Here is a 24970-nt window from a genome sequence, read left to right as displayed (position 1 = left end):
AATCAATAGCGAATGCCGAATGACACTAATTATTGTTAATGGAATAAGAAGTTACCTGGTACTTTTTACCATGACAAAATATCTATTTTGTCATTCTTTTTACTATAAACGATGAAACGAATTATTGGAGAAGTAGTAATTTGTAATATAGTTATACTAATATTAATGATTCTACATTATTATTCATTATTTTGAAATTTGGACATCGCAAATTAATAATTATAATTAACAATTCATATAATAACGAATCATGTACATGTTTATAAGATTAATATATTAATTGCTGATCTGCTAATCTTTTCAGTCTTCGATCGAAGGATCCAAAGCCCGGAAGTCTATAGTAGGTACACTTAAATAATATATACGTCGTACCTATATACCTAACTATATTATTGTAGTTTTAAATTGTTGATACCATATATTACACAAACATTATAATTTGTAACTGTAGTGCATTCATACTAGGTACCTATTTCAGTATTTCATAAATATAAAATAATATATTGATATTGATATTATGTATTTTATCTTTGAAAGTACCTACTTATGAATAAATAGCGCGTACGCATTGATCGATAAAGATCATCATTATTTAATACAAATAGTAATTATATTTTGATTAAGACAATTATCCCCGACCAACATCAGTGGTCGTGACTCGTGTCCGCCATATTAATTAAATAATAAAAAATAGCAATAGGAACATTGTGGACAGAGAGAGACATCAGGCTCAATGTTCAAGATCTAAATAGAATCTTTATAGAATATAAACCTTGATCAGGGACTAGAAGTTCAATGTTTGAAACATGAACCAAGGCATAACACATTGCCGCTGAGACGATGCGCCGATGCCGAACATTCATATTATCGGAATGCCACAGGATCGTAACCTCAAAAAACAGTCAGACCGTCAACAGCTGCTGCTGCAGTTGTTCGATTCGTGGAACAAAAAACGTGAAACACGTTTTCCGGTAGACCGGCTGACGAGTGTTGGCGAACGGAAGAACCAGGAAAAACGAGTATGAGTGACTGGAAAACGTAATTGGCGGGCGGGCCGGTGTTTTCCCGGTCGCCGACGCGTTTGTTTTCTTCTCCAAGACAATCTTTGCGCGGCAACCACTGTGACGGTTTCTCCAATTGGTCGTCACTTCCCAAGGTCGGTAATTGCGGACCAATCGCATATCGCGTACTATCAGTTAAAATGATGGATGACTGGGAGGGAGTAGCACCGGCGGTGTCGGACAGTGCTGCATGCCGTGTCGAACGAACGAACGAAAAGGGCATACACACACCGACTGGGCATATGAGACTGTTGTTTACACATGCACACACACACACACACACACATATGACGCTTTGAATATACGATATATATATATATATATATATATACAAACATACATATATATATATATATTATGTAGTTTTTTTCTTATTATTTCTCCACTACATTCCCACCCTATACGGTCTCTGTCGCACGCACACGGCCCTCTCTGTCTTTCCGTCTGCTGCTCGCGTACGTACACCGTACACGCCACAATCATTTTCTTCGTATTCCTTGCGATGTCTCATCCCGTGTTGCGCGCTCACGTCTCGCGTCGTAACGTATCGTTTGCCGATTTGCAAGTCGTCGCCGTCGAAGATTCCGCCGCCGAAAGATTGTGAAAAACGATACCATGGAATGGTAGTGTGGAACACCACTGTTACGGACCACCGCCGCCGCCGTCATCGCCTCCGCCACCGCCGCCACGACCACCAACGCGGCGACGACAATGGACAACAATTCGACCCAGGTACATAGGTCTTTTTTGTTCATTTGAGCGGTTTTATTTTTCCATACGTCTTGTGTACACCGCTTTGTATACGTTTTGCCCCCCATGCGAGTGTTTGCGTGTCCGGCTAGAACACGTGGTACCCCTCGACGTTGACGGATTCGGTAGCTATTGCTGTCATCGCCACTGGATGGTTGGGCATGCGAAACGCGCGTGTGGTGTTCACATGTCCAAACTGTGGTGCCGTGTCACGGTCACCGCTCGTCGTGGTGGCTGTGGTGCAATCCGAAGTTGGTGATTTCGTCTGATAATTTTTTAGAACATATGGTTACCGGCAGGTTAAAGGTGATCGGAGAACATGCACTCTTACTGGCCAGTACCTTTCACGTAAATCGTTACAGATTTTATTTTATTTTTTGAGGTTATGTATTCATCGCATAAGTAGGCAGAAATAAGCATTGGTATTAAAAGTTCTCTTTAGATCGGTTACAAAACTACTTGCATCTCGAATCGTATCACGATTTGTGTATAGACTTCTCCCTTCAATCTCTCTTATCCTACTGAATATCTATTGTTTTTTTTCAACATTTGTTGACGCTCATTGAATAGTTATTTAAGGTGCATAAGATACATATCGTGACAGGTACACTGTCTTCATATCCTAAAGTTATATGCTTTGTTTTCATCCGATAGTTAAGATAACTTCTGAAATTCAAATATCAACTTGCCACAACTTTTATTGGCTATTGGCCATCAAATACATACCAAAGGCTATTGTTAACAGTCATAAAAGTTAATTTTAACTGTAGGTATCTTATATGTTACATGCCTAAATAATACTGCTATATACGAGTAAATTTTATATTATTATCAATGCTTCAGACCTACGTTAAGCTAATTTAAATATAATATTACATTTTTTAACTAAATTATAGATTCAGTAATGTTTTTTTTAAGGTTATGTTTCTTTATAAGTATATTATAATACATTTTAGAACTTGTTATAATGTCTGTTGTATATATATTCAATAAGCTAGTATCTAATGACAACCAAGATGTATGGATTTAGTTTAATAATTAAAATTTTTTTTTTTACTCAATATTATGCAATGAGTTAATGAATAGTTAAATAACTAGTTGTATCTATAAAATATTCATCCACATTTGAGTCAGCATTTAGTAATTATAATTTACTACAAGCGTTACAAAAGTGGTAAATTAAGCTTTATTTTTTCTTAGGTATCGTTTTGCTACTTAAGAAAGATAGAAGATTTTCTGACAGTTGACCTTCATTAATATGTTTGGGTCAGAATAGCGAAAATTACATTTATAGTATTAATTATTATAACTATGTGTTTAATCTATCTAATATAGTTAAAAATACAATTAACAAAAGTATTTAAAAATTTTAATATTAGGTATACATTTAAAATTGGGTTAAAACTTTATTTTAGAATATAACTGTAAAGCAAACCTGTCTCTTTAAACTTTCTTTATATTATCTATATTAAGATACTGGTTTATACATTTTAAATAATAATTAATTATTTAACAATAAATTGCCATTTATTAAGTAAGGCCTGTTTCACATGGGCGCGTATCGTATGTGCGCGTTTTTGGTTTCATTGGTTAAATACATACATGCCACTCTGACGAAAGCGTGTTTCCCTCACCGGTATGGCGCGTATGAACTCAATCAATGTAAACTAATAATGTGTGCATGTGATACGTCACATATAAAACTGGCCTAATGTTTCAATCATAAGTAATCACTTTATAATTTTAATAAAATTAAAAAATTGTTATTTTATTATCTATTAAATTAAACTTATTTAGTATTTTTATCTTTTTTGATTTATAAAAATATAAACTGAACATTTATCGAAGAAGTTCTGAATGCTTATTAAAATTAGAAAAATCCAGTGACTGTATTGCTATAATACCGTGTAGCAGTTTTTTCATGAAATATTCATGTACCTATAAATATCAATCATGTCAATATTAATATGTTAATTTTAGCTTGATGATTACAATATTTCCTTTGAAAACTACACAAATTAAAACAATACAAACATATTTTTTCCATGTATTTCCTTGTAATTAATTATAGAAACGTATTTCTTATGACTATATTTTGTTACGTGGCTTCATTTACTATCAACACTGACTACTATTTAAATTATAGGTATTATGTAGAAAAAAGAGTATAATGAAAGATTCTTCATATTTAATTAAATAAATTAAATATTGTCCACGTTTGAGTCAGCTATTTGTAATTACAATTTAACTATACAGCGTTACAAATGTGGTATATTAATGATAACCAAATATTTATTATCGTTTTGATAATTTAATAATGGTAAAATTTTCTGACAGTTGATATTTCATTAATTATGATATATTGGAATAATGAAAATAACAATTTACTTATTAAAATTGGGGGATAAGCTTAACTTTCTTTTATGAAGTATTTTTTTTTTTTTTTAAATTCATAACAAATTAATTTCAGTATATATAAGCAAAACAGTGTTTACATTTAACTACAACAAAGAAAAATCTGTTCCTAACATTTTTTTTATTATACTCATACTATTTGAGGTGTTCAAATTTGTATTTTAACTTAATTATTTTCAAATTTCTTGAAGTTAAAATTTGAAAAGTTCAAGAACCTATGTTTTAGTGAAACGATACAATTAATGTGATGTTTTTGTAAAATAAAAATTGATACTGGATGTTTTTAAAGAGTTTATTTAAAGTATTAACATATTGCCATTATTATATTATATTATCTATTTATCTTACACAATTATCTAATATATATTTGAATTACTTATGTCTCATACCATTAATCAGAAAAAGACTACTTACATTTTTCATTTTAATATTATCAACATGAAAGAAATTCTAGGGATTCAAAAGTTAAAAAAATTTTGTAACGAAATTCAAATATTATTTCAGAAGTTTTATCTGATAAAATGATATTCAAGGGGGTAGTTAGTACAATTGGTTAAATATATGTCCATTTTAGTAGAGAACATTGCTGTTTGAAACCTTTAAGTGAAAATTCTGTATTCATTATTTTTCTATTTTTCTAGGAGTTTGAGTTCCTCGATTTCACAGACATCAATGACATGGAACGTGGTCGATTGCTGCATATGCTGTATTCTGCACGCAATGAGTCATGGGTGTCTGGAGAAGATGGATTCAAACATCCTGATTTTCCCTGGACTTTTCGCGGTACTCAACCTCAGGCACTTCCTCCGCCAGGTTTAATGAATGAAGTAGGCAACATTACACATATTTCTGATTGGAATACAGCAGCAGATGAATATGGTATGTTAACTAAATTTTTTTCTTCTTTTTTCATTTTAATAACTTAAGATACAGTGTTTGAAAACGCTTAATAATAGATTGTGGTTATCCGATAGTTAATGGTGATACAGAACCTGAGAATCCTGTGATGATAAATGGTGGAAATTTTGTTCCTGGCCCTCCTCCACCAGTTTATCAAATGGTGCCAAATCCTCCAGTATATATGGGCAACGTACCTCCGCCAGTACACGGATATGTCCCATCTCAAATGTCGCCATATCAGCAACCAATGTATCCTGGTCCAGAACCCCCTATGGACCCAAATCTTAGGCGGCCAAATATTTCCAGGAATCCAAAAGGAATCCCTCCTCTGCCAAATGTAAAACGGAATAATGATATAGCCTATCGACATCCAGACAATATGGAAATGGCCAATTACCAATCACCACCAACATATATTGCTGTCCCTCCTCCACATTATTATTATTCACCACAAAATAGTCCATTATACCTGCCACCTCATCATGGACATCCAACATATCCCATGTATACTCATCCACATCCTACTTTATACAATCCATACCAACAGCCAGGTCCTCCTATGTACCATTCACCACCGGCTGGTCAAGTACCCCAACAACCTCTTTTAGTCGAATCATGCAAACCTAATGTTAATCAAATTCCACCAGTGCATAATATTTACCCTCAAGTACCAGAAAATGTTAATGAGCCTCCAGTCACATCTAACCCAGAAATGTCAATACCACAAGATAAAGAAGAAGAGTTACAAGTTCAACCAGACCATGTAGAAGTTAATGAAATTGTATCAGAGGAGACAAGAGATGAACAATTAGTTATTGTAAGTGATGTGCCTATTGTAGAGTCAATTCCACCAGTTGAGTCTTGTGAAAAAATTAAAGAACCACCGTCTATTAAAACAAAAAAAAAGAAAGAATTTGCCCCTAATATTTCTTCAGATGTCGTACTAGAAATCCAAAAACATGAGAAAGAAGAAACTAAAACAGAAGATGTTACTCCTGTTGTAGAATTTAAAGAAGAAACTTCTGTAACTCAAGAACAGGCTTCTTTACCTTCTATCCCTCCTGTTGTTTTACCTGAAGTTCAAGACACTGAACCTGTAAAACCAGTTTTTAAAACATGGGCAGGACTATTTACTGGATGTACTAGTACAAGTAGTGATAAAGTTTTCACATTACATGGTAGTAGCCAACCAACTACCAATACAAGTACAGAATCTGTAATAATGCCATCAAGAATTTTACCTGATAATGCAATTCGAACTTCAGTATTTATAACTAATAACCAAAAACAAACATTACCAGTTAAACCTAGATCTTCAAGCAGCAACTCTATATCTAATATTGATGATAATACATTGCATTTACAAAGATTAGGTGGTAAGTAACACTTATTATTTTAATATTAGATATTAATAATATAAAGATAATTGTATTTATAAATTTTACTTTAGAATTCCTTTCGGTTTATAATTTGGATCATAAAACCGCTCATTTACAACCTCGAGGCCTAACAAATCGTAACACACGTTGTTATATAAATGCCACATTGCAAGCTTTGTTAACATGCCCTCCTTTTTTCAACCTCATGAGAAGTGTACAATTTAAACTCAAAAATAGAAACAATCGAGGACAACAAAAAACCCAAACCCCAATTCTAGAAAGCATGTATGTTATATATATTATATTAAAAATGCTTATCTGAATTTAAAATAATAACTTACTTTTGAATATTAGGGTTCAATTTATTGGAGAATTTCAACAACTAAGCATTAAAAACGGTAGAACTACTCAACAGCAACGCCAAGCTACATCAGTCGCTACTCAAGAAACACCTGATACTGGTCCAGCTTTTGAACCCAGTTATGTTTATAAAATATTACCAGCTTTTGAAGAAGGCCGCCAAGAAGATGCTGAAGAATTTATGAGTTATCTTCTTAATGGAATTAATGATGAAATGATTGAAGTAAGAGAGATTCTTATAATATACCGTGCCTTAATTAATAAAATTACTATTTTCAGCTAATTAAAATGAGCAAATCTAACATAAGCAATGGTGAAACTCAAGCTGAAGTTGATGTTATTGATAATAACAATGAGTGGAAAGTTAGTACTGCAATTTTTCTCATAAATGACTTGTATTTATATTTATTAATATTTTTAGGAAGTTAATGGTAAACATAAAATGGTGACCAGAAGAACAGTAATGGAAAAAACTCCACTGTCTGAGATATTCCGTGGACAGCTACGTACTCGCACAGTAAAAAATGGTGAAAATGAACCGACTGAAAATATTGAACCTTTCTTTACACTTAAGCTAGACATTGAGGTATTATACTGTGAAATAAATAAAAAATAATCACAATTGTAGCTTATACATAATATTTTAACTGTAGAAAGCAAAATCTGTTCGGGAAGCTTTGGATATGCTAGTTAATAAAGACACACTTGAAGGATTGACTTGTCCCAAAACCAACCGAGAGTTAGATGCATACCAACAAGTTACTATTGATGAACTACCTTATGTCTTGTTATTGCATCTTAAATGTTTTGAATACAAGCAACAGAAGCTGACTAAAATTGTGAAAAACGTCGAGTTCTCCGTTGATCTTAAAATTGAACCTAGTAAGTGCGAATTTTGTTGTTTAATATAACATTCCATTTTTCTATTGGTTTCGAATCTGAGTTATTTCATAAGATTTGTTTTTGAAATTTGGGTACATTAATTTGATTCATAAGAGTAGCATTTGAATAATTTATATTCAAAAGCTTAGTTTTGTGTCATACAAAATTTTTTATTTAATTTATATGAAGTATATACATTTCCACTTTTCGTCTATTTTTAGTTAGTTATTGATACTGAACTATTTTCAAAAAGTGGTAAATAAAAACTATTTTCTGACAGTTGATCTATGGTAAACAACAATATTATATGGTCAGAATAATGAAAATTACATCTTTCATAAAGTATAATATATTATAATTTAAAATATAAGGGATTATAATTATTTTTATATTAGATACTCATAGACTAGTAGTTATATTTACTCGTAATGTTAAAGTTAGCAATACTGAATCAAATGATTTTTTTTCAGGGCTCATATCAAAAAATTCCAAGATTAACATGAAGACAAGACAGTATAAGCTTTTTGCAGGTAAACATAATTTTAATATAATTTCACATAACCATTTAGACCCCGTTTTATTTAAGCCGGCTCATATAACTATATTTTGTTGTATGGGTGTGCTAAGAGCGGGTATATTATCTTCGGTTTGTGTGTATGGAATTTTTCTACTTGTGAATTTTTCTAAAGAAAAAGCTGAAACATTGTCCAATGCAAGTTTATATATTAGATTCCCGGCCAAATTATTTATTAACCCCGTTTTATTTAAGCCGGCCCATATAACTATATTTTGTTGTATGGGTGTGCTAAGAGCGGGTATATTATCTTCGGTTTGTGTGTATGGAATTTTTCTACTTGTGAATTTTTCTAAAGAAATAGCTGAAACAGTGTCCAATGCAAGTTTATATATTAGATTCCCAGCCAAATTATTTATTAACCCCGTTTTATTTAAGCCGGCCCATATAACTATATTTTGTTGTATGGGTGTGCTAAGAACGGGTATATTATCTTCGGTTTGTGTGTATGGAATTTTTCTACTTGTGAATTTTTCTAAAGAAATAGCTGAAACAGTGTCCAATGCATGTTTATATATTAGATTCCCAACCAAGTTATTTATTAACCCCGTTTTATTTAAGCCGGCCCATATAACTATATTTTGTTGTATGGGTGTGCTAAGAGCGGGCATATTATCTTCAGTTTGTGTGTATGGAATTTTTCTACTTGTGAATTTTTCTAAAGAAATAGCTGAAACAGTGTCCAATGCAAGTTTATATATTAGATTCCCAGCCAGATCATATATTCACCTCTTTTATTGAAACCGCATGCCTTTTTAATAATTTTTGTTTTATGGGTGTGCTAAGAACATAAAACTATTTAATGTTAATTTGAGTTTCAGAATTTTTCTGAAAATATAATTATTTTAATCTTTTAGGAACTAAACAGTTTTTCCCACTTTGTAACAGTGTGTTAATAAATTATATTTTTTTGAATGAGTAGGTGTATCTAAAACAGATAAAGTATCTCAAGCTTAGGTATATAGATATATTTTGTTGATATATAATTCTAAACTAATTAAGTATAATTTGTGCTACACATTTTTTAAAAAAAAACCTTGCAGTATTTTACGTATATCCAATAATAAATTATAATTAATATTTTTATATTTTTTTTAAGTTGTTTATCATGATGGTAAAGAGGCAAACAAAGGTCATTACTTTGCTGATGTATTTTATGTGGCACTCGGTAGATGGTTACGGTTTGACGATGCGTCTGTACGTTTTGTCACTGACAAAGAAGTTTGTCAACCAAAACCCCCATGTATGCCGTATTTGCTGTACTACAGAAGAAATGACACAATTGCTGCACTTTCAGCATTTGATAATAAAGGCAGATAGTTCGTTCTTTTTACAGACATTGGTACGTATTTTGCCACGACTGGGCTACATATGCGAATTGCATGAATATTTTTAAATACATAATTTTGTTTTTTTTATTTCTATTATTTATGTTAATTTATTATTTTTAGATGTATAGTTATCAAAATGAAAACCCCTTAGTGAGATACATAATATTTCTTATGGATAGATATTTATACTTAGTTGGCCTTCATAGACATTGGGGGGTTTTTTCTTTTTTCTCTATGTTGAATCATATTAACACAGGGTTACTTTAAACAAAAATGTTTTTATTATTATTATTATTATTATTTATTAAAACGTAAATAACAATAATAATAGTTGTATTGTCTGATGACAATTTTGTTAGTTTTTCTCTTAAAAAATACTGTCATTTTTTTTTTTTAAGGCGTATTTAAAACGTGACAATGTGTTAATGGTTAAGTGAAGTATAGTTGTTTTTGCCTATTTGTGCAAGGCGTTTGTAACATATTATAAATATAAATGATACGAGACTAAAATTACTATTTTTTATTAACTCAATTATTTGTTAATATAAATAAATTTTTTAATTACATATATTTTTTTCTTTGTAAAGTATTAAATTATGTTTGTGTATATAAATAATTAATTGTAATGTAAAGTATCCTAGAGATTATTGAGTCATGGTTGAATTTTTTTTTAATAATTAAAGAGAAATTAATGTGTATAATGAAAATAACTTATTGAATACTGAAACCCAATGGAAACGTTGAATATATTTTTCAAAAATCATTGGCCTATTTTATATACAACATATATTATAAACAATAATATGCGTGCGTGTGTGTGTGTATATTTATGTCATTTCTTTTATTTTTATTCATATGCTTCTAAAACCATTTTAAATAGTTTAAATTATTTTATTTGCTTTTTACTATCATGTTGTTTTATTTATTATTTTCGGAAAATGATGTTTGAATTTACTAAAATAGGATTGTAATAATGATCTATATTTGTGTAAACATCATTTATATATTTTTTTCTCTTGATTACAGTAATAAACTGTTAATGGGTTTAATTTATGTTTATTTTTTATTATTATTATATTATACTTTATGTAATTACACACAAAACTCAATGGTCATCTGTAAAATATAAGTGGTTTAAAAAATGTAAACTGGGACTATTGAGGGAAAATAAGAACTAACCAAACATGTCTCATTAAATTATATAATTTATACTTTATTTAGTCACGACTGCAACTTTTATAACAAATTGTGAGCATAATATTAAATATATGCTTTATAAATTATTATGTTAACATTTCAACTGTTTTAATATTTTTTTATTACAAATCCTACTTTTTCCTACAATTGTTATCTTATTTATTCTATTAATGCCATAAAATATTGTATTGTAAATTATTATTTAACATGGATAATTTTTTTGAAATTTAAAATCTTGTTAATTTCACAACAATACATAAAAACATTTCAATGGAAGCCAATTATTACTAACTATTATTAAAGGCCATAGTACGCTAGGTAGTATTATTGATCTGCAAATAAAAAGCTGAGTTATCAAAACTCATTAAGACATTGTACCCGCATGTGTTGTCTCTGTCTTACAAACGCAAGACATATCAAATTTACATTCAGCTGATTCAATTTTATGCTGTTAGATTTAATATCATACTTAAAAGTAATAATATCATCTAGGGCATCTCATAGGCTTTTATTAATATCTTAATTTTTAAGTGAGTTATAATTATGTAAAATATTAAAACTTTAAAATGCTCGGAACTCACTTAAAAATTAAAATACTAATAAAAGCCTATGAGATGCCCTAGATAATATTATAACCTTAAGTTTGATAATAGGTAAATTGAATCTGCTGAGTACAAATTGTCTATGTCTTACATTTGTAAGACAAAGACAACACATGCGGGTATGAGATCTTCTTAATGAGTTTTGATAACTCAGCTTTTTATTTGCAGATCATTAATACTTACCTAGCGTGCTATACCCTTTTATAATAATTTGTAATAATTGGTTTCCATTGAAATGTTTCTATGTATTGTTGTGTAATTAACAATATTTCAAATTTCAAAAAAAATATCCATGTTAAGTGAATGTAGTCAATCATTGGTCTCGGTAAATTTCTGTATCATTTTTTTACTGAACATCGGGTTTTCATTTTTTCTTCTGTGCAAACTGTTGTTAACTACTAAGTATGTAGATCCATTGTCTGCAAATTGCATCATCAATGTTATACATCTTCCTGCATAATCCACACTGTGTACATCATACAAATTATTGATTATAAATTAGGATATTTAGGGACTGCATTTAGATATTTTGAAATTTTGAATGTAGCCTGAGTGTACAATGTATCCAAGTTATTGCCAATATTTAAATTTATATAGTTAGTAAAATAAAAATATAATATTTATTAGTTGTATTGAAAGACAATTGTACTTTGTCGAGTATATTGATTATTATATTATGTTGTGTCTATTGAGTGAGTAGTATGTGTGCATAGAAGACAGAACTGATTTTAGTTCATCAGACTGACAAGATAAGCTGCAATATTTATCAGTAATAAGCATGTCACAATCACATTTTTTTGGTAGAATATCTTTCTTTAAATCCTTTTTTTTTATCGAATATTTTCACATTTGTTCTCTAAGTCTTTTAATAGAATTACAACTAAAGAATTTTCATAATTAATTATTATTCTAATAGAAACATGTATTCATGAGTCCTGACAATAATTCTTTAGCATTTTGACTATTGAAAAAGGTCAATTTTGAAGACTTAGTGCTCTCATTTTTTATTTTACGATTAGGTTCTTATAATATTGTTTAAAGGTATGTACCAATGTTAAAACTATAATGATATGAATTTATCGTTTTATATTTTAAGATACCTCAGGTGAGGATACAACTGGCGATAATTCATTCTCTAGACTAGTGAATTCTAGGGTATCTGTTTTCGAATTCAAAATGAATATGGATAAATGATTAAAAAGACTAACATGATTAAACTATTTTGACGCTATAAAATATTTTAGTTATTCGTATTAAAGGGACTTCGTACCCACAAGTGTTGTCTTCGTTTTACTAACGTACACTGTAGCAAATTTGAGTTCAGCAGACACATTTTATGCTGTTTGCTTTAATAGTAAAGTAAATTTACTTGTTATCCAATTTAAAAGGTATTATCTAGTGTGCAGGGGTCACCAACTGGTGGACTGCGGTCCGAATTCGGATCGCAAACACTTTAACGGACCTTTATCTGCATATATTTTAAAATGTTTATAATATTAATAAATAAAAATTAAAAGTGTGTCATATAAAATGTATATTATGACAAATAAATTGGATTAATATGTGTAAATCATTAAGACTGTTGGGGACCGTGGCCTGTATGATAAGTTTCAAAACTGACCTCCATAGAAAATCGTTGGTGAGTGGTGACCCCTGATCTACTTGGGCATAATGTAACTTTTATTGATAAATTAATTTTAAACTGAGTTATACCTATGTAAAATATTAAAACTTTAAATTTCTCATAACTAACTTTTAAAACGAAAATAACAAAAAAATCCTACGTGGTGACTAGATAATTATTCTACTGACTAATAATGTGAATCTAAGGAAAAAATACCACGGAAAAAAACGACATTTTATAAATAAATTAAATATACATTCAAATAAATAATTATAAATTATATAGATATCATATCGAGTATTATACACGACAAAAAACGTTGAATGCAGTTCTTTAAATTATCAAATAACCAAATAGGTTAGGTACTTATTAAGTATAAATATATTATAAAAAGTCAATTATTTTTAATTAATTATTAAATTTCCGTAAAGTATCGCGTATTCGCGTCGAACGATCAAAACGTAATTGACGCCTAATTTTTTACAAAATATAGTAGAACCTATACTTTATATCTATCTCTATATTATTATTATTATCGTTACGACTTTGCCCATCAAAATGACATAGGTGCCTAGGTGGCTAGGTATAAAATACGATTACATTTTCAACGATAAAATTTGGTTTATCGAAACCCATGCGTATCATACAACTTATTGTATCATAGGTATACAAATATAACTTTAGGCTAATGACCTGTGATGTTGAAGCCTTACTTTTAATAATATATATATAACTTATATATTAAAAAAATTAATATAAATGTAGTTTATTTCAACAAGCGTGCTTTCGAATTTCTGTGTAATTTAAAAATAATTTTATTTATTACGACGATAATTGTTAACCAAAATTAACGTTTTTTTCCGTGTTGGTTTTTACTGATTACCAATAATATAAAGAAAACCGCGCTCTTCCCGTATGTGTTGTCTCCGTCTTACAAATGTAAAACATAACAAAAACTGTTTAACGCCAGAAAGAACCGAGGATGCTACAGCCTACAATCATAACACTTATAACTAAGAAACGAAATTTTTTTTACATAAAAAAGAGAACTTTGTGAAAGATTGTTTTTATTTATTTATTTATTTATTCGATTTTGGAATTACAAAAAAGTTATTCAAATTCAAAAATAATATTTTTTGAGACAATAAGAACTTTTTTCGTAAAAATGATGAAAAAATAAATAAAAATAATTCATAGATATTATATATTGTATATTATATTAATTTGGAGTCTTAACTATCATTATATTCCGAACGCTTCTATCCCATACAAAACAGTTTTTGATATGTTTAACATAACATGTAGGGCTAAATGCAATTTTAAATTGAGTCTGCTGAACGCAAATTTGTGTCTATATATTATACTTGCGGGCATAATATCATTGACGTCCTCTTAAAATTGCGGGCCATCTGCTATCTAATTGTCTTATATAATATCGTTTCGACTTTCAATACTTCAATAGTCTTGATAGTCATGACTCATGATTATTTGGATCAACTAATCTGTTATAAATATTTTTTCCCGATATGTCTATTTAGGATCTACGCTTCCACAGCAATGACATAAGTATAATTACACTTATAATAATAATTATACACTAACTTTTGTTTAGCTTTTAGCATGTCTAGTAAATCCTCCTGTTCGTCTTTAGTCCATTCGCCAATGTCATCGAGTGATAAATTCAATAGCATCGACGTATCCGTCGGTCCCATACACGCGGTCAAAATCCGCAAATTGTCACGATCCTTCATATTCTACGTTTAATATAGTACATACAATTTACAAACTATCCATAACATAAGTTTAATATTTAGTTGATCAATGATTGGTGAAATAGTTAACTCTCAAAATGACAGTATATTAGTACATATATTTTAAAACATAATAATATAATCATTCTATAGTTAGGGAAGCCTATATAATATTATTAAAGGGGGGTACTTAAGACTCAACATTCACTGTAAAGTAGAGTGATTATCTAATTTACCCCTTTTTAATTAATTAACTAATGTTTTAATTAAATCAAAGTTTTTCTATAGACAAATACACAATAAAATGTTCAAATTTTATTAATTAACCTTAAGCTTTTTATATCATGAATTATAAATTATACTAATTGCATTATAAATGTATAATAAAATATCTTAGGAAGTACAGATAACTAACTCTGCTATTACGGTCTATCAAATATGTAAGTACACACACGAAACTTGCGATTTAGCTAAATGACGCCCTAGACAAATATCTTAAATAATTTCCTCCTGACATTCGAAATTTGTGAGTGTATTCTTACTAGCTTGAGTAGATTAGTGTCGCACCCTCTAGTTAGTAAAAAAATGTAACAATAAAATGTTAATAAATTCTACTGTATCACCGTTTATTGTAGGTAGGTTCTTGTCACTTGTCAAGACTTAGATCAAATGAGCTATGTGTGTGTAACACTAAATTAATTACGGTAAGTATTAAATGATTTGCCTAATAAATAACCCCGAAAATATAATTTCAATAATATATAATTTTAAGCAAATAGTCAATATTTACTTAAATATTTTGTATATACTCGTATACAATAATTTATCATTGAATCCAAATTTAACATTATTTGTGGGAACGTAAAAATTGTACTATGTAGGTATGTTATAAATTATATTATACGCAATGACTAATATTTAGATTAATTTACTATATAGGTAAGTGTTTAAATAATGAATGAAGCTTGATCATCATCATAGATAGTTAAAAATAATGCTTGTGACATTGCTAATATAGTAATATGTAGCAAATATATTTAGTTTTTTTAATATTTTTATCAGCATAGGTGAATTAATTATAAACTTATTCGTGATAAATATTAGGTACATGATATTATGAATAGTATACTTACACTGTATCCTAATGTGGCATTTCGAACGGCGGCTTTAGTACCACTGAATATGGGGAGTTGAGGCAGAGGTTTCATAGCGTATATGGCGGATATGTTCACAACCACTCCTCCAGGTCTTTTACATTTTTTCATTACTTCTATTCCTAACTTCGTGCTAGTGATCAAGGCTCTCTACGATAAATGATGTCAATAATCAAAATTAGTAACCTACATGGCCATTATATATATATATATAATTTTAATAATAAATGTAACAACGCACAGATATAATATATATTTATTATTTATTTCAGACATTTCATTATGGAAGTTGACATGTTTACTGCCACAAAGTGTATGGGTAATCTTTATAATTCCCGTGTAATGGCTGCCTCAGTACAAAGATAAGTTTTTCATCCGAAGGAGTTTTAAACATCAAAAAAGTAGATTTATTTACTACTACAAAACTTGACGAATTCGATTTCTTTAGAAAAATAATATAAAAGTTATGATCTAATTTGTGTTCATTATTTCATAAATAGTTAAAATTTTATATGAATGATGAATGTATCGCTCATTTTATTTTTCAAAATAAAAACATTTTTGTATGATCTGATAAAGAATAATATAGAATTTACTTTGTTTTTATCATAATATAACTAGTGATGTTAGTATTAATATGGTATATTATTTTTTTTTAGTAATCTAACCTTTTGTTATGTAATTCTTAAACTTATATATTTACTTCACATTGCCATAGAAATATATGTATGATGTAAATACAATATATTGTGTATAAATATATGTTTAGTTGCCTCTCAATAACTCGCAAGGGTCCTTTATTTTTAAAGGAATGGATTTAACGAACCCACAAGTCTCAAATTTGATAAGGATTTACATATCTTTATAAATTTTAAAGCTTAATAAAGACAAATTGTGGGAACACAATGTACGAATTGGGTATTTAGTAGAATTAGGAGAGAAATCAGTGGGGGTAAGTGGTTTTTGTGGCAATAGGCATAATCGACATATAAAAGAAAATATACTGACTTGGTGACTTGAGATTTATATTTAAATACCTATACAACAATTTTGTTTAAAAAAAATTTTACCATGTTGGTATCGACCATTCGTCTCCACATGGACGATTCGTTTAGAATGGCTGCGCTGTTCATTAAAATGTCCAAACCACCCATATTTTTGGCAGTGTAGTCGAATAGTTCTGGAATTATAAAAAAGATTTTTAGCTTATCTCAAAGATTTAAACATAATGGTGCCGCCAAGATCTTTTTCCGTAGTGAGCCAAAGGGAAGCCAACATGTATATAGGTACAATTGTACATATATTAGAGCAGACATATTATATAGTCATACAATACAGCCATTATATTGTATGACTATATAATATGTTTGCTCTAAGGCTTCATCCGAATTGCGTGCCAAAAAAAAGCAATGTTGGCAGTGCTCGTTTTGGCGGGGAGCGCAGAGGGGGACGGAGTACCCCAACTAATTTTTCAGAAATTTTAGGGTACGCCTACTTTTATTTTTAAGGGGAACGCAGGGGACACTGCATCGTCTGCATCATTCTTAATTTTTATCAAAATACACGTGATAACATCATAATAATTTTTCTTACCATAGATTTAATAAATATTAAGATATTTATTATTATTATTTAACTAATTATTTTAAACCATCACTACAAATCGTGCCACAAAATATTTGTTCCACATTATATTTGTTCTAACTACTATTGCATCCTAGAATATACGTCTTATGATAAATTATGGAACTATTTAAATAAATAGTTAAAATGAATTGTTTTTTATTTAGTTAGTTTTGAGTTTGTTATAATATTAGTTATAATTAAAATATACAATATAATATTTAAAATATTTTTTTTTTAGTTTGATTATTTATAAATATATTTCATATGATTTAAAGAGGGGTATAGGGGGTGCGAGGGTATAGCTCCTACGGCTTAGTAACGTTTAACAAGTGATGGGGACGCTCTTTTTTTTTAAAGTTAACAGAGTCCCCCTACTTTAATTTTTCCAAGTCGAGTACTGGATGTTGGTTGACAACTGAATTGCGTGTGCGTATTTTTCGTGACAGATTCGAATTGCACGCGTACAAATTTAGATGAACTACATTTGGCTCTTGGCTTTAACAAATTTAGGTGAAATCAAAACAAATCGAGATGAATTATTTTTGTTAATTAATAATTCAGAAAAAAATATAATAGCTTTTTCAACAAACTAATTTAAAATATTTAACTGAATATATTGAAGGTACGTTTAAAAGTTGTCCTAAACCATTTTATCTATTATTCATTATTCATGGAGCTAAAAATTCAAATTATACTCCGCTAGTATTTTTTTTATTAACAAGCAAAACTACAAAAATATATAAAGATGCATTTTCTGATTTGTTCGATAAAATTGGTGAATTAAATTTGACTTTTACACCACGTATAATTTACGCTCATTTCGAACAAGCTATTCACTTGGCAATTTCAGAGATTTTTCCCGAAGTAGTTCGTAAAGGCTGTCGCTTTTAGTTGGGCCAGACTATGTGAAAAAAATCCAATCATTTGGCCTAAGTAAAAACTTTAAAAAGAAATCAGAAATTGGAAAATTTTTAAAACTATGATTTAGATTATCCTTTTTAGAACCTGAGGAAGTTCAAAAATGTTTTTTTGAAGATCTCGTGGCTCTAAAACCAAATAATCAGCAATTAAATGCTTTTTGTAACTTTTTGAAAAAAATGACATTTTACAAAACAGTAAATTTCCACCATCAATATAGGCGGAGTTTTCTAACAGTTAAATGCGTATTATGCTTGTGAATCGTTTTATTCAAAACTCAATAGTGTGTTCTACTCTTCGTATCCAAATATTTTTCAATTTTTACAAGTTTTAAAAAATGTACAAACTGACGTTTACAAAATGCGCAGCTCAAATCAAACACAACAACGACGGATGACAGTGGAAAAAGAAAATTATATTCATGAAATTATGCGTCAGTATAAAGATCAAGTTATAACCCATTTGGAGTTCGTAGAAATTTTGGCATACAAAAATTTGCCAGTTTAATTTTTATAGCATTTTTATACTTAATTTTTAAATCATTTGTATATTTATTTGTTTACTAATATTTTTTTGACGTTGTTTATCAATTTTTTTATTTTATTTCAATGTATTGCGACAAAAATATGCACTAAAAATTGATAAATTTAAAAAAACCGTGGTACGCAATTAGGTTGTGTCGCGAGAAAATCGCGCACGCAATTCATTCTAAATAATAATATTCGCACGCAATTCGGAAACACCGAATATAATATACTCATAAGTAGAAGGCATTGTCCCCTTAACCTTGTACCTTCTGTGTAAAATTACAGATTACAGTATCTTAGTAATAAAAAATTCTTTATATTTTAATCCTGAATTTGATATCTTAAGAACTATATGAACCATGTCAAACTTGAAGTCTTACAACTTTGAAATAATTCATTTTTTTAGTAGCTACATTAAAAAAAAAATCAATCATAGTTCGTTTAGACATATTGATTTTAACGTACTCGTATTTACTGCCTCAAATAATGTTTTATGATTTAAATAGATATTATATTAATAGAGGATATCGATACTCGCATATATTATGTTGTCTTTCTAATGAAAAAATAAAACAGTAAATTTGCTTTCAGTAGAATCCATTTTGAGTCATTTACTGTAATATTATACCTAGTTAATTGACCTGTGGTCAAATTTAAAGGTAAGAATATTATCTTTCGTCAATTTTTTATGATATTTTTATTTCTAAGCGAGTTATAAATATGTAATATACTTAAGTATATTTACTACCATTTTCTTTTGAATTAATTCATAAGATATTATATTAACACAAATAAATAAAAAAATTATTGTGTAACGTAATAATAAAATTTACTTTGATTCATACTATAATATACCTATAATTATCAAATCATATCAAAATGTAATTATATTATTATGTTAAAATAAAAATCACCAAATTGCCATACATTTTTTTATACAATAGATAAGTTTTTGAAATAAATACATTCCCGACCATTATTACAGCTGCTACAGTATTACAGTAACTAAACAATAACTATATACTATAATACTATATAGCTGTATCGACTGAATCGACTTATCATTATTATTAAGTTGTTTTGATTATTTTATTTTCAAAACGATTTCAGCATTTCGGTAACCCAATTGTTAATAAATAAATATTATTTTGGAAACCAATTTCACGTTACGTGATATTCTGATAAACCTTAATTTTGAAATATTAATTTTATCTAACCTATTAAAATTGTTTTGGCGCTATATATACCTATGTATTTGTTACATTAGAACAGCGACCACTATAAATAGCATATACATTATATACTATGTAATTCGATGTTTTGCTATGCAACGAAGAAAATATTAACTCTTTGTCCACCTCCTGAACAATAAGACTACGATCTAATTATCTAAATATTGATGAATAGCTATAAAAAGTATATTATATTATATCATTCATGTATGGTGTGTTGTGTATATACCATAACAATATATATGATAAGTATACATAATATTGCAGGTATATAACTTTAGATACCTCTCAACTCTTCCTCAGAGGTGACGTCTGTCGGTACGTATATGACTTTCTGGTTGCCATCTTTGTTGTCGCTCATGTCCGTCAGGATTTTGAGCGCTTTTCCGCCTTCCCGGACGTCACGACCACTGATAATTACTCGCGATGCTCCATTTTGGATCAGATCTTTGGCAACGGCCAGCCCAATCCCTTTGGTACCACCGGTGATGACGGCTATTTTCCCTGCCAGGTCCATGTATTGACGACACCCGAAAAATGGTGGCTTTTCCGGTTTCGACGGTCTATTTAATAATATATTTACGTTATTTTAGTACCAAATAATAAACAATTGAATACAATGATACAGCATTTATAAGCATAAACGCACCTGGATAAATCTTCAATGACCTTTTTAAAAACAGATTTATTAGTTTGGTCATCCGGCTTATTTTCTGGCGTCACAACATCATTACCATCATCGCTATAACTTCCGAAGAATTTGACAATATCAGGTACTTTAAATCTATAAAGCAAACATAAATATTTTATTCCCTATTTTAAATACCTAGCTACCTATGTATTAAGCTATGAGTTTACATTTGAATACATTATTTTATTAAATTTACAATTTACTTAAGGAGGTTATCATAGATTTTACGAATTTTTGATTATTCATAATTTTCTCAATAAAAGGCAGTTACTCTGATAAATGAATTTTAGGAGACTTATATTTACTAAATATATGTTATGCGTAACGGTAACTTACGTACATTTAATTTCCAAAATAATATATTCTTATTATTTTTTTTATATTTAACTTTTAACGAAACGCGGGTAGAATCTATACTGCGTTTTACAACAGCGTTAACAAGACAACAACAATCATGATATTATGATAATACCTATTGCCTTCATTTTGAAGTACCTAATCATGAAATCTTGATCTTTATTAGTATAATAGTATGTCATGTATGAGAATGTTATGTGCTACGTTTTATTTGGGCGTGATTTTGGCGGAAAGTGGAATTTCAATCAAAAAAATAAAACAATTATACATAGTAAGTTGAACGATAATTCACCAAATTATAAATAATATGTGACATAATACATAGTAAGATATATTATGTAGTTTTACAAGAATACAAATTAAATACTACGTACTTCTCATTTTTATTTTATATTTGTCTTCGACTCGATCTAATAGGTACCTACTATCTACCTAAAATAGTGGAGTAAAAGTTGTAGTAGATAAAGATATTATCATAGTTATAAATTATCACACAGTGAAAAATTTTGTTAAAGATGATGTATCGTCGTAATAATACGCAAAATACAAATTTATTAATAGTAATCTATTTGTTTTTGTATTAGTTAGCTTTTTAGGTGATGGGGCGTGTGTAAAGTGAGTTAAGTGACAATTGTATAAAATAGACTTGTATTATTTTATTATAACCTAAACTCAAGAAGTATTGTAAAATATACAAAAAACAAAAGTATAATTACTCATGTACCTATTAATCTTCAATTTGAAAGTTTTCGGTATGATTACGGCTAATCTTCTGAAAACCATATTTTACACTTATAGTTATTAATTTTAATAATGTTTATTCACCGTTATTGAATATAATATTAAAAACGTGAGATGAATTCCTTACTGAGAACTATAAACGAATGTTTAAATATATACTGCAGTAATGTTGCCTTGGAAACGATAAATGCAAGTACCTACTTGCAATAATCAAAAATGCTGAAATATAATATATTATTAATTATTATTGTTTCATTGTTTGTTTCTATATTGTTAAGTGTTATTTCTGTTATTGTTAAAAATCAAAATAAATAATCAAATATGAACAACAGACAACACACTACAAAAGTAAATTTACCTAACTGAATAAAATAACGTAAAACCTGTTGAAGATTGAATATGTTGATTGTTGAATATTTTTGAAATAAATGAATTAACATTTTTAAGTTCTAATAGCATAGATAGTGAGGTCTGCACGGATCGAAAATTTGCAGTTTGGCCCAGATAGCAGATATTTTTTTTTGTGATTTGGTCAGGCTATTTTTTTTTTTGAAAATTAATTACTAATTATTTTTCAATAGTAATTAAATTCTTAACCAAAATAGATCTAGCTCGGTTTGACCTAAATTTTAACATATTGTTCAAATAAATATACAAATGTTATGTTATTACTTTTTCACGTACTGAAAATCTCATTAGTTTTGAATACATAATTAATAATTGTTCCGTCACAAGAGTTATTTCAATTAAAGATCTAGGGATTACAATTGATTGCAATTTGTCCTTTACTTCTCGTATAAATGCTTTTAAGATGCTTGGTTTCATCAACCGAAATACAATTAAATTTAAAACTGTTAATGCATTGAAAACTTTATTTTATGCGTTTGTTAGATCTCATCTAGAGTTTGGTTCAATAATTTGGTCACCTAATTATATCATTTTTATTGGTCTTATTGAAAATGTTCAACATAAATTCTTAAAATTATTGAGTTACAAACTAAGTGTACCGTTTACTTCAAATAACTTGTGCAATATGCGGATAAGTGAATTGGGTTTTATATCTTTTGAGGTAAGAAGGAGGAAAGTTGCAGATATTATGTTTATTTATGATTTGTTGAATGCTCATATTTTTTCTCCAGATCTGCTTTCTATGATAGAGTTTAATATAACAATTCAGCGAATTCAAACTTATTTCATGTACCGTTTTACAAAAATAATTATTGCTCCACTTCTTTCTTCCCCAGAGCATTAAAACTAGCAAATCTTATTACTGATCATGTAGATTTTTTCTTTACGTCACATGTTGTTTTTAATAAAATTTTATACTTAGCTTTATACATAGTCGTAAATTAATTACCTTTAATATTATGTTATTATTATTTTATTTAGTTCTTACTGTAAAATACTAAGAATGTAAACCTGATACTGTTCACACAAAAGGGTCATTACCCGTTTATCATAAATAAATAAATTTATTTCAATGTCAAAAAAAGACTTGTGACTCAACTGAATGCCAAATTTATTTTAATTGTTGCCATATCTAACTTTTTATCAGATCAAAACAGCATGAATTTTCTCAGTCTTCTTCCAGTTTGGAAGATGACTGTATACCAGAAATTAATTATAATAAAAATATCAATAATTTTGCAGAAAATAAAATTTTGAATTGTTTTTCTAAGAGCTTAACAAAGAATTTAACTTCTTCATTGGATATCCCTCTTAGGTTAGGTTAGGTAAAGTTTTTTTTAAATTCCAATTAGTCTTTACTAAGTAGTGCTCCAATAAAACATATATTTAGTGTAGGGACTGAGACAGATTTAGATTTAGGGGTTCTCAAAAATAGCTTAAATAATTTAATATTTTTTGCGATAAACGGTCATTTTAGCGAAAACGGGAACCTCCATTTATAGATTAATGAAAATCTCAATTTTTAGTAAAAACAGATAGCAAATATTGTGCAAGCCGCAAGGTTTCATATTAACACGTATAAGAGGGGCTTATTTTTAAAAAAAATTAAAAAATGACACAGGTTAATTCCGGCTGTAGTGGTAAAGGCATATTATAAGACATTTCCTTTATAATATATGGAACAGATCATGTGATCGTTTGTGGTCCAAACTTTGGCAAAATTCATTAGTTAGTTCATCTAGGTATCAATTAGAATATAGTAGATAATTTTGATAAGGAGGGAAAATATATTATCTATTGTTATCTTTGGAAAAATTATTGTTATATGCAAAGATCAACTAAAATTTAAGTCCATTTCATTTGTTACTTACTCAGTAACAAAAATACTATTGACACCCAATATACATAATGCATTGTATAATTTATTTTTAATTTTTTGTTTAATGAACGTGAATGCAATGCATTCATCTTTTAAATTAATATGCCAAACCCAGCATAAAATAAATATAAAAGTACAAAATATATTTTGCAGACAAATAGTACATAAAAATAATCATTTAACTAATAAATTGCAATGAGAACAATTCTTGAACAAATAAAGTTACAATAAAAAGTAACATGCTTACATGTAACAGGTTACAAACTTTACATTTGTACTTCACTAGCACGGGATAATGATCAGAAGAGAAATTATAAAACAATTTTAACAACTAGATTTATTTTAAGGTTAGGTTTTATATGCAATGTAAAAATATACATTTATATTTGTAAAAATTTATAATGAAATTACAAATAATTTCCTAAATATCATGAAAGTTAAGAGGGTGTCTCACTCGCATGTGTTGTCTGTCTTACACACGTACGTTGTACATAGTAAATTTTTGTTCACCAGTTTCAATAGTGTGCTTTTAGTTTAAATATTAGAGTGAATTGTTATATTATTTAAATTTTAGGTAAGAACATTATTTGTGTTCTCTTGTTGGCTTATTA

General features: G+C 28.8%; 2 protein-coding genes across 5 annotated transcripts; one reads left to right on the top strand and one right to left on the bottom strand.

Annotated features, from left to right (window-relative positions):
* Positions 1 to 1479: 1479 nt before the first annotated feature.
* LOC113549957 (ubiquitin carboxyl-terminal hydrolase 10-like) lies at positions 1480 to 16500 on the top strand. Of its 4 annotated transcripts, XR_003404977.1 has the most exons (12): positions 1773 to 1793; positions 4868 to 5105; positions 5183 to 6502; positions 6577 to 6790; positions 6860 to 7088; positions 7145 to 7228; positions 7287 to 7451; positions 7519 to 7747; positions 8218 to 8277; positions 9421 to 9663; positions 15462 to 15530; positions 16253 to 16500. XR_003404977.1 is itself a non-coding variant. In XM_026951497.1 (11 exons), exons 1-10 carry the CDS (start codon positions 1773 to 1775, stop codon positions 9639 to 9641), a joined length of 2781 nt encoding a protein of 926 aa, XP_026807298.1. In that variant the 5' UTR covers positions 1480 to 1772; the 3' UTR covers positions 9642 to 9663; positions 9773 to 10952. The 4 variants fall into 4 exon arrangements, 3 of the variants coding, with proteins under 3 accessions (XP_026807298.1, XP_026807300.1, XP_026807299.1); XM_026951497.1 differs by lacking the exons at positions 15462 to 15530; positions 16253 to 16500 and adding an exon at positions 9773 to 10952 and having other exon boundaries at positions 1480 to 1793; XM_026951499.1 differs by lacking the exons at positions 15462 to 15530; positions 16253 to 16500 and adding an exon at positions 9773 to 10952 and having other exon boundaries at positions 1481 to 1793; positions 5201 to 6502.
* Positions 11761 to 23518, bottom strand: LOC113560746 (uncharacterized oxidoreductase SAR2567-like). Its single transcript, XM_026966804.1, has 7 exons — positions 23469 to 23518; positions 20933 to 21067; positions 20569 to 20846; positions 17051 to 17160; positions 15960 to 16130; positions 14678 to 14829; positions 11761 to 11917 (listed from the first exon to the last, which is right to left on the bottom strand). The coding sequence occupies exons 1-7, from the start codon at positions 23516 to 23518 to the stop codon at positions 11761 to 11763; spliced, it is 1053 nt and encodes a 350-aa protein (XP_026822605.1).
* Positions 23519 to 24970: the final 1452 nt, after the last annotated feature.

This window comes from Rhopalosiphum maidis, chromosome 1, assembly GCF_003676215.2.
Source record: "Rhopalosiphum maidis isolate BTI-1 chromosome 1, ASM367621v3, whole genome shotgun sequence".
Taxonomy (NCBI): Eukaryota; Metazoa; Arthropoda; class Insecta; order Hemiptera; family Aphididae; genus Rhopalosiphum; species Rhopalosiphum maidis.
The sequence above is the reverse complement of the archived record's forward strand: the minus strand, read 5'-3'. Positions and strand labels throughout refer to the sequence as shown.

Bases quoted from the DNA above. Each gene is read 5' to 3' on its own strand.
- LOC113560746 (XM_026966804.1), bottom strand. From the start codon at position 23,518: ATGACCCTTTTGTGTGAACAGTATCAGGTTTACATTCTTAGTATTTTA. The intron at 21,068-23,468 runs GTAAGAACTAAA...TTTGCTTTATAG, and splicing joins TACATTCTTAGTATTTTACA to ATTTAAAGTACCTGATATTG. The intron at 17,161-20,568 runs GTATCTAAAGTT...TTATAATTCCAG, and splicing joins CTCTGAGGAAGAGTTGAGAG to AACTATTCGACTACACTGCC.
- LOC113549957 (XM_026951498.1), top strand. From the start codon at position 1,773: ATGGACAACAATTCGACCCAG. The intron at 7,089-7,144 runs GTAAGAGAGATT...TACTATTTTCAG, and splicing joins TTAATGATGAAATGATTGAA to CTAATTAAAATGAGCAAATC. The intron at 7,748-8,217 runs GTAAGTGCGAAT...ATTTTTTTTCAG, and splicing joins TGATCTTAAAATTGAACCTA to GGCTCATATCAAAAAATTCC.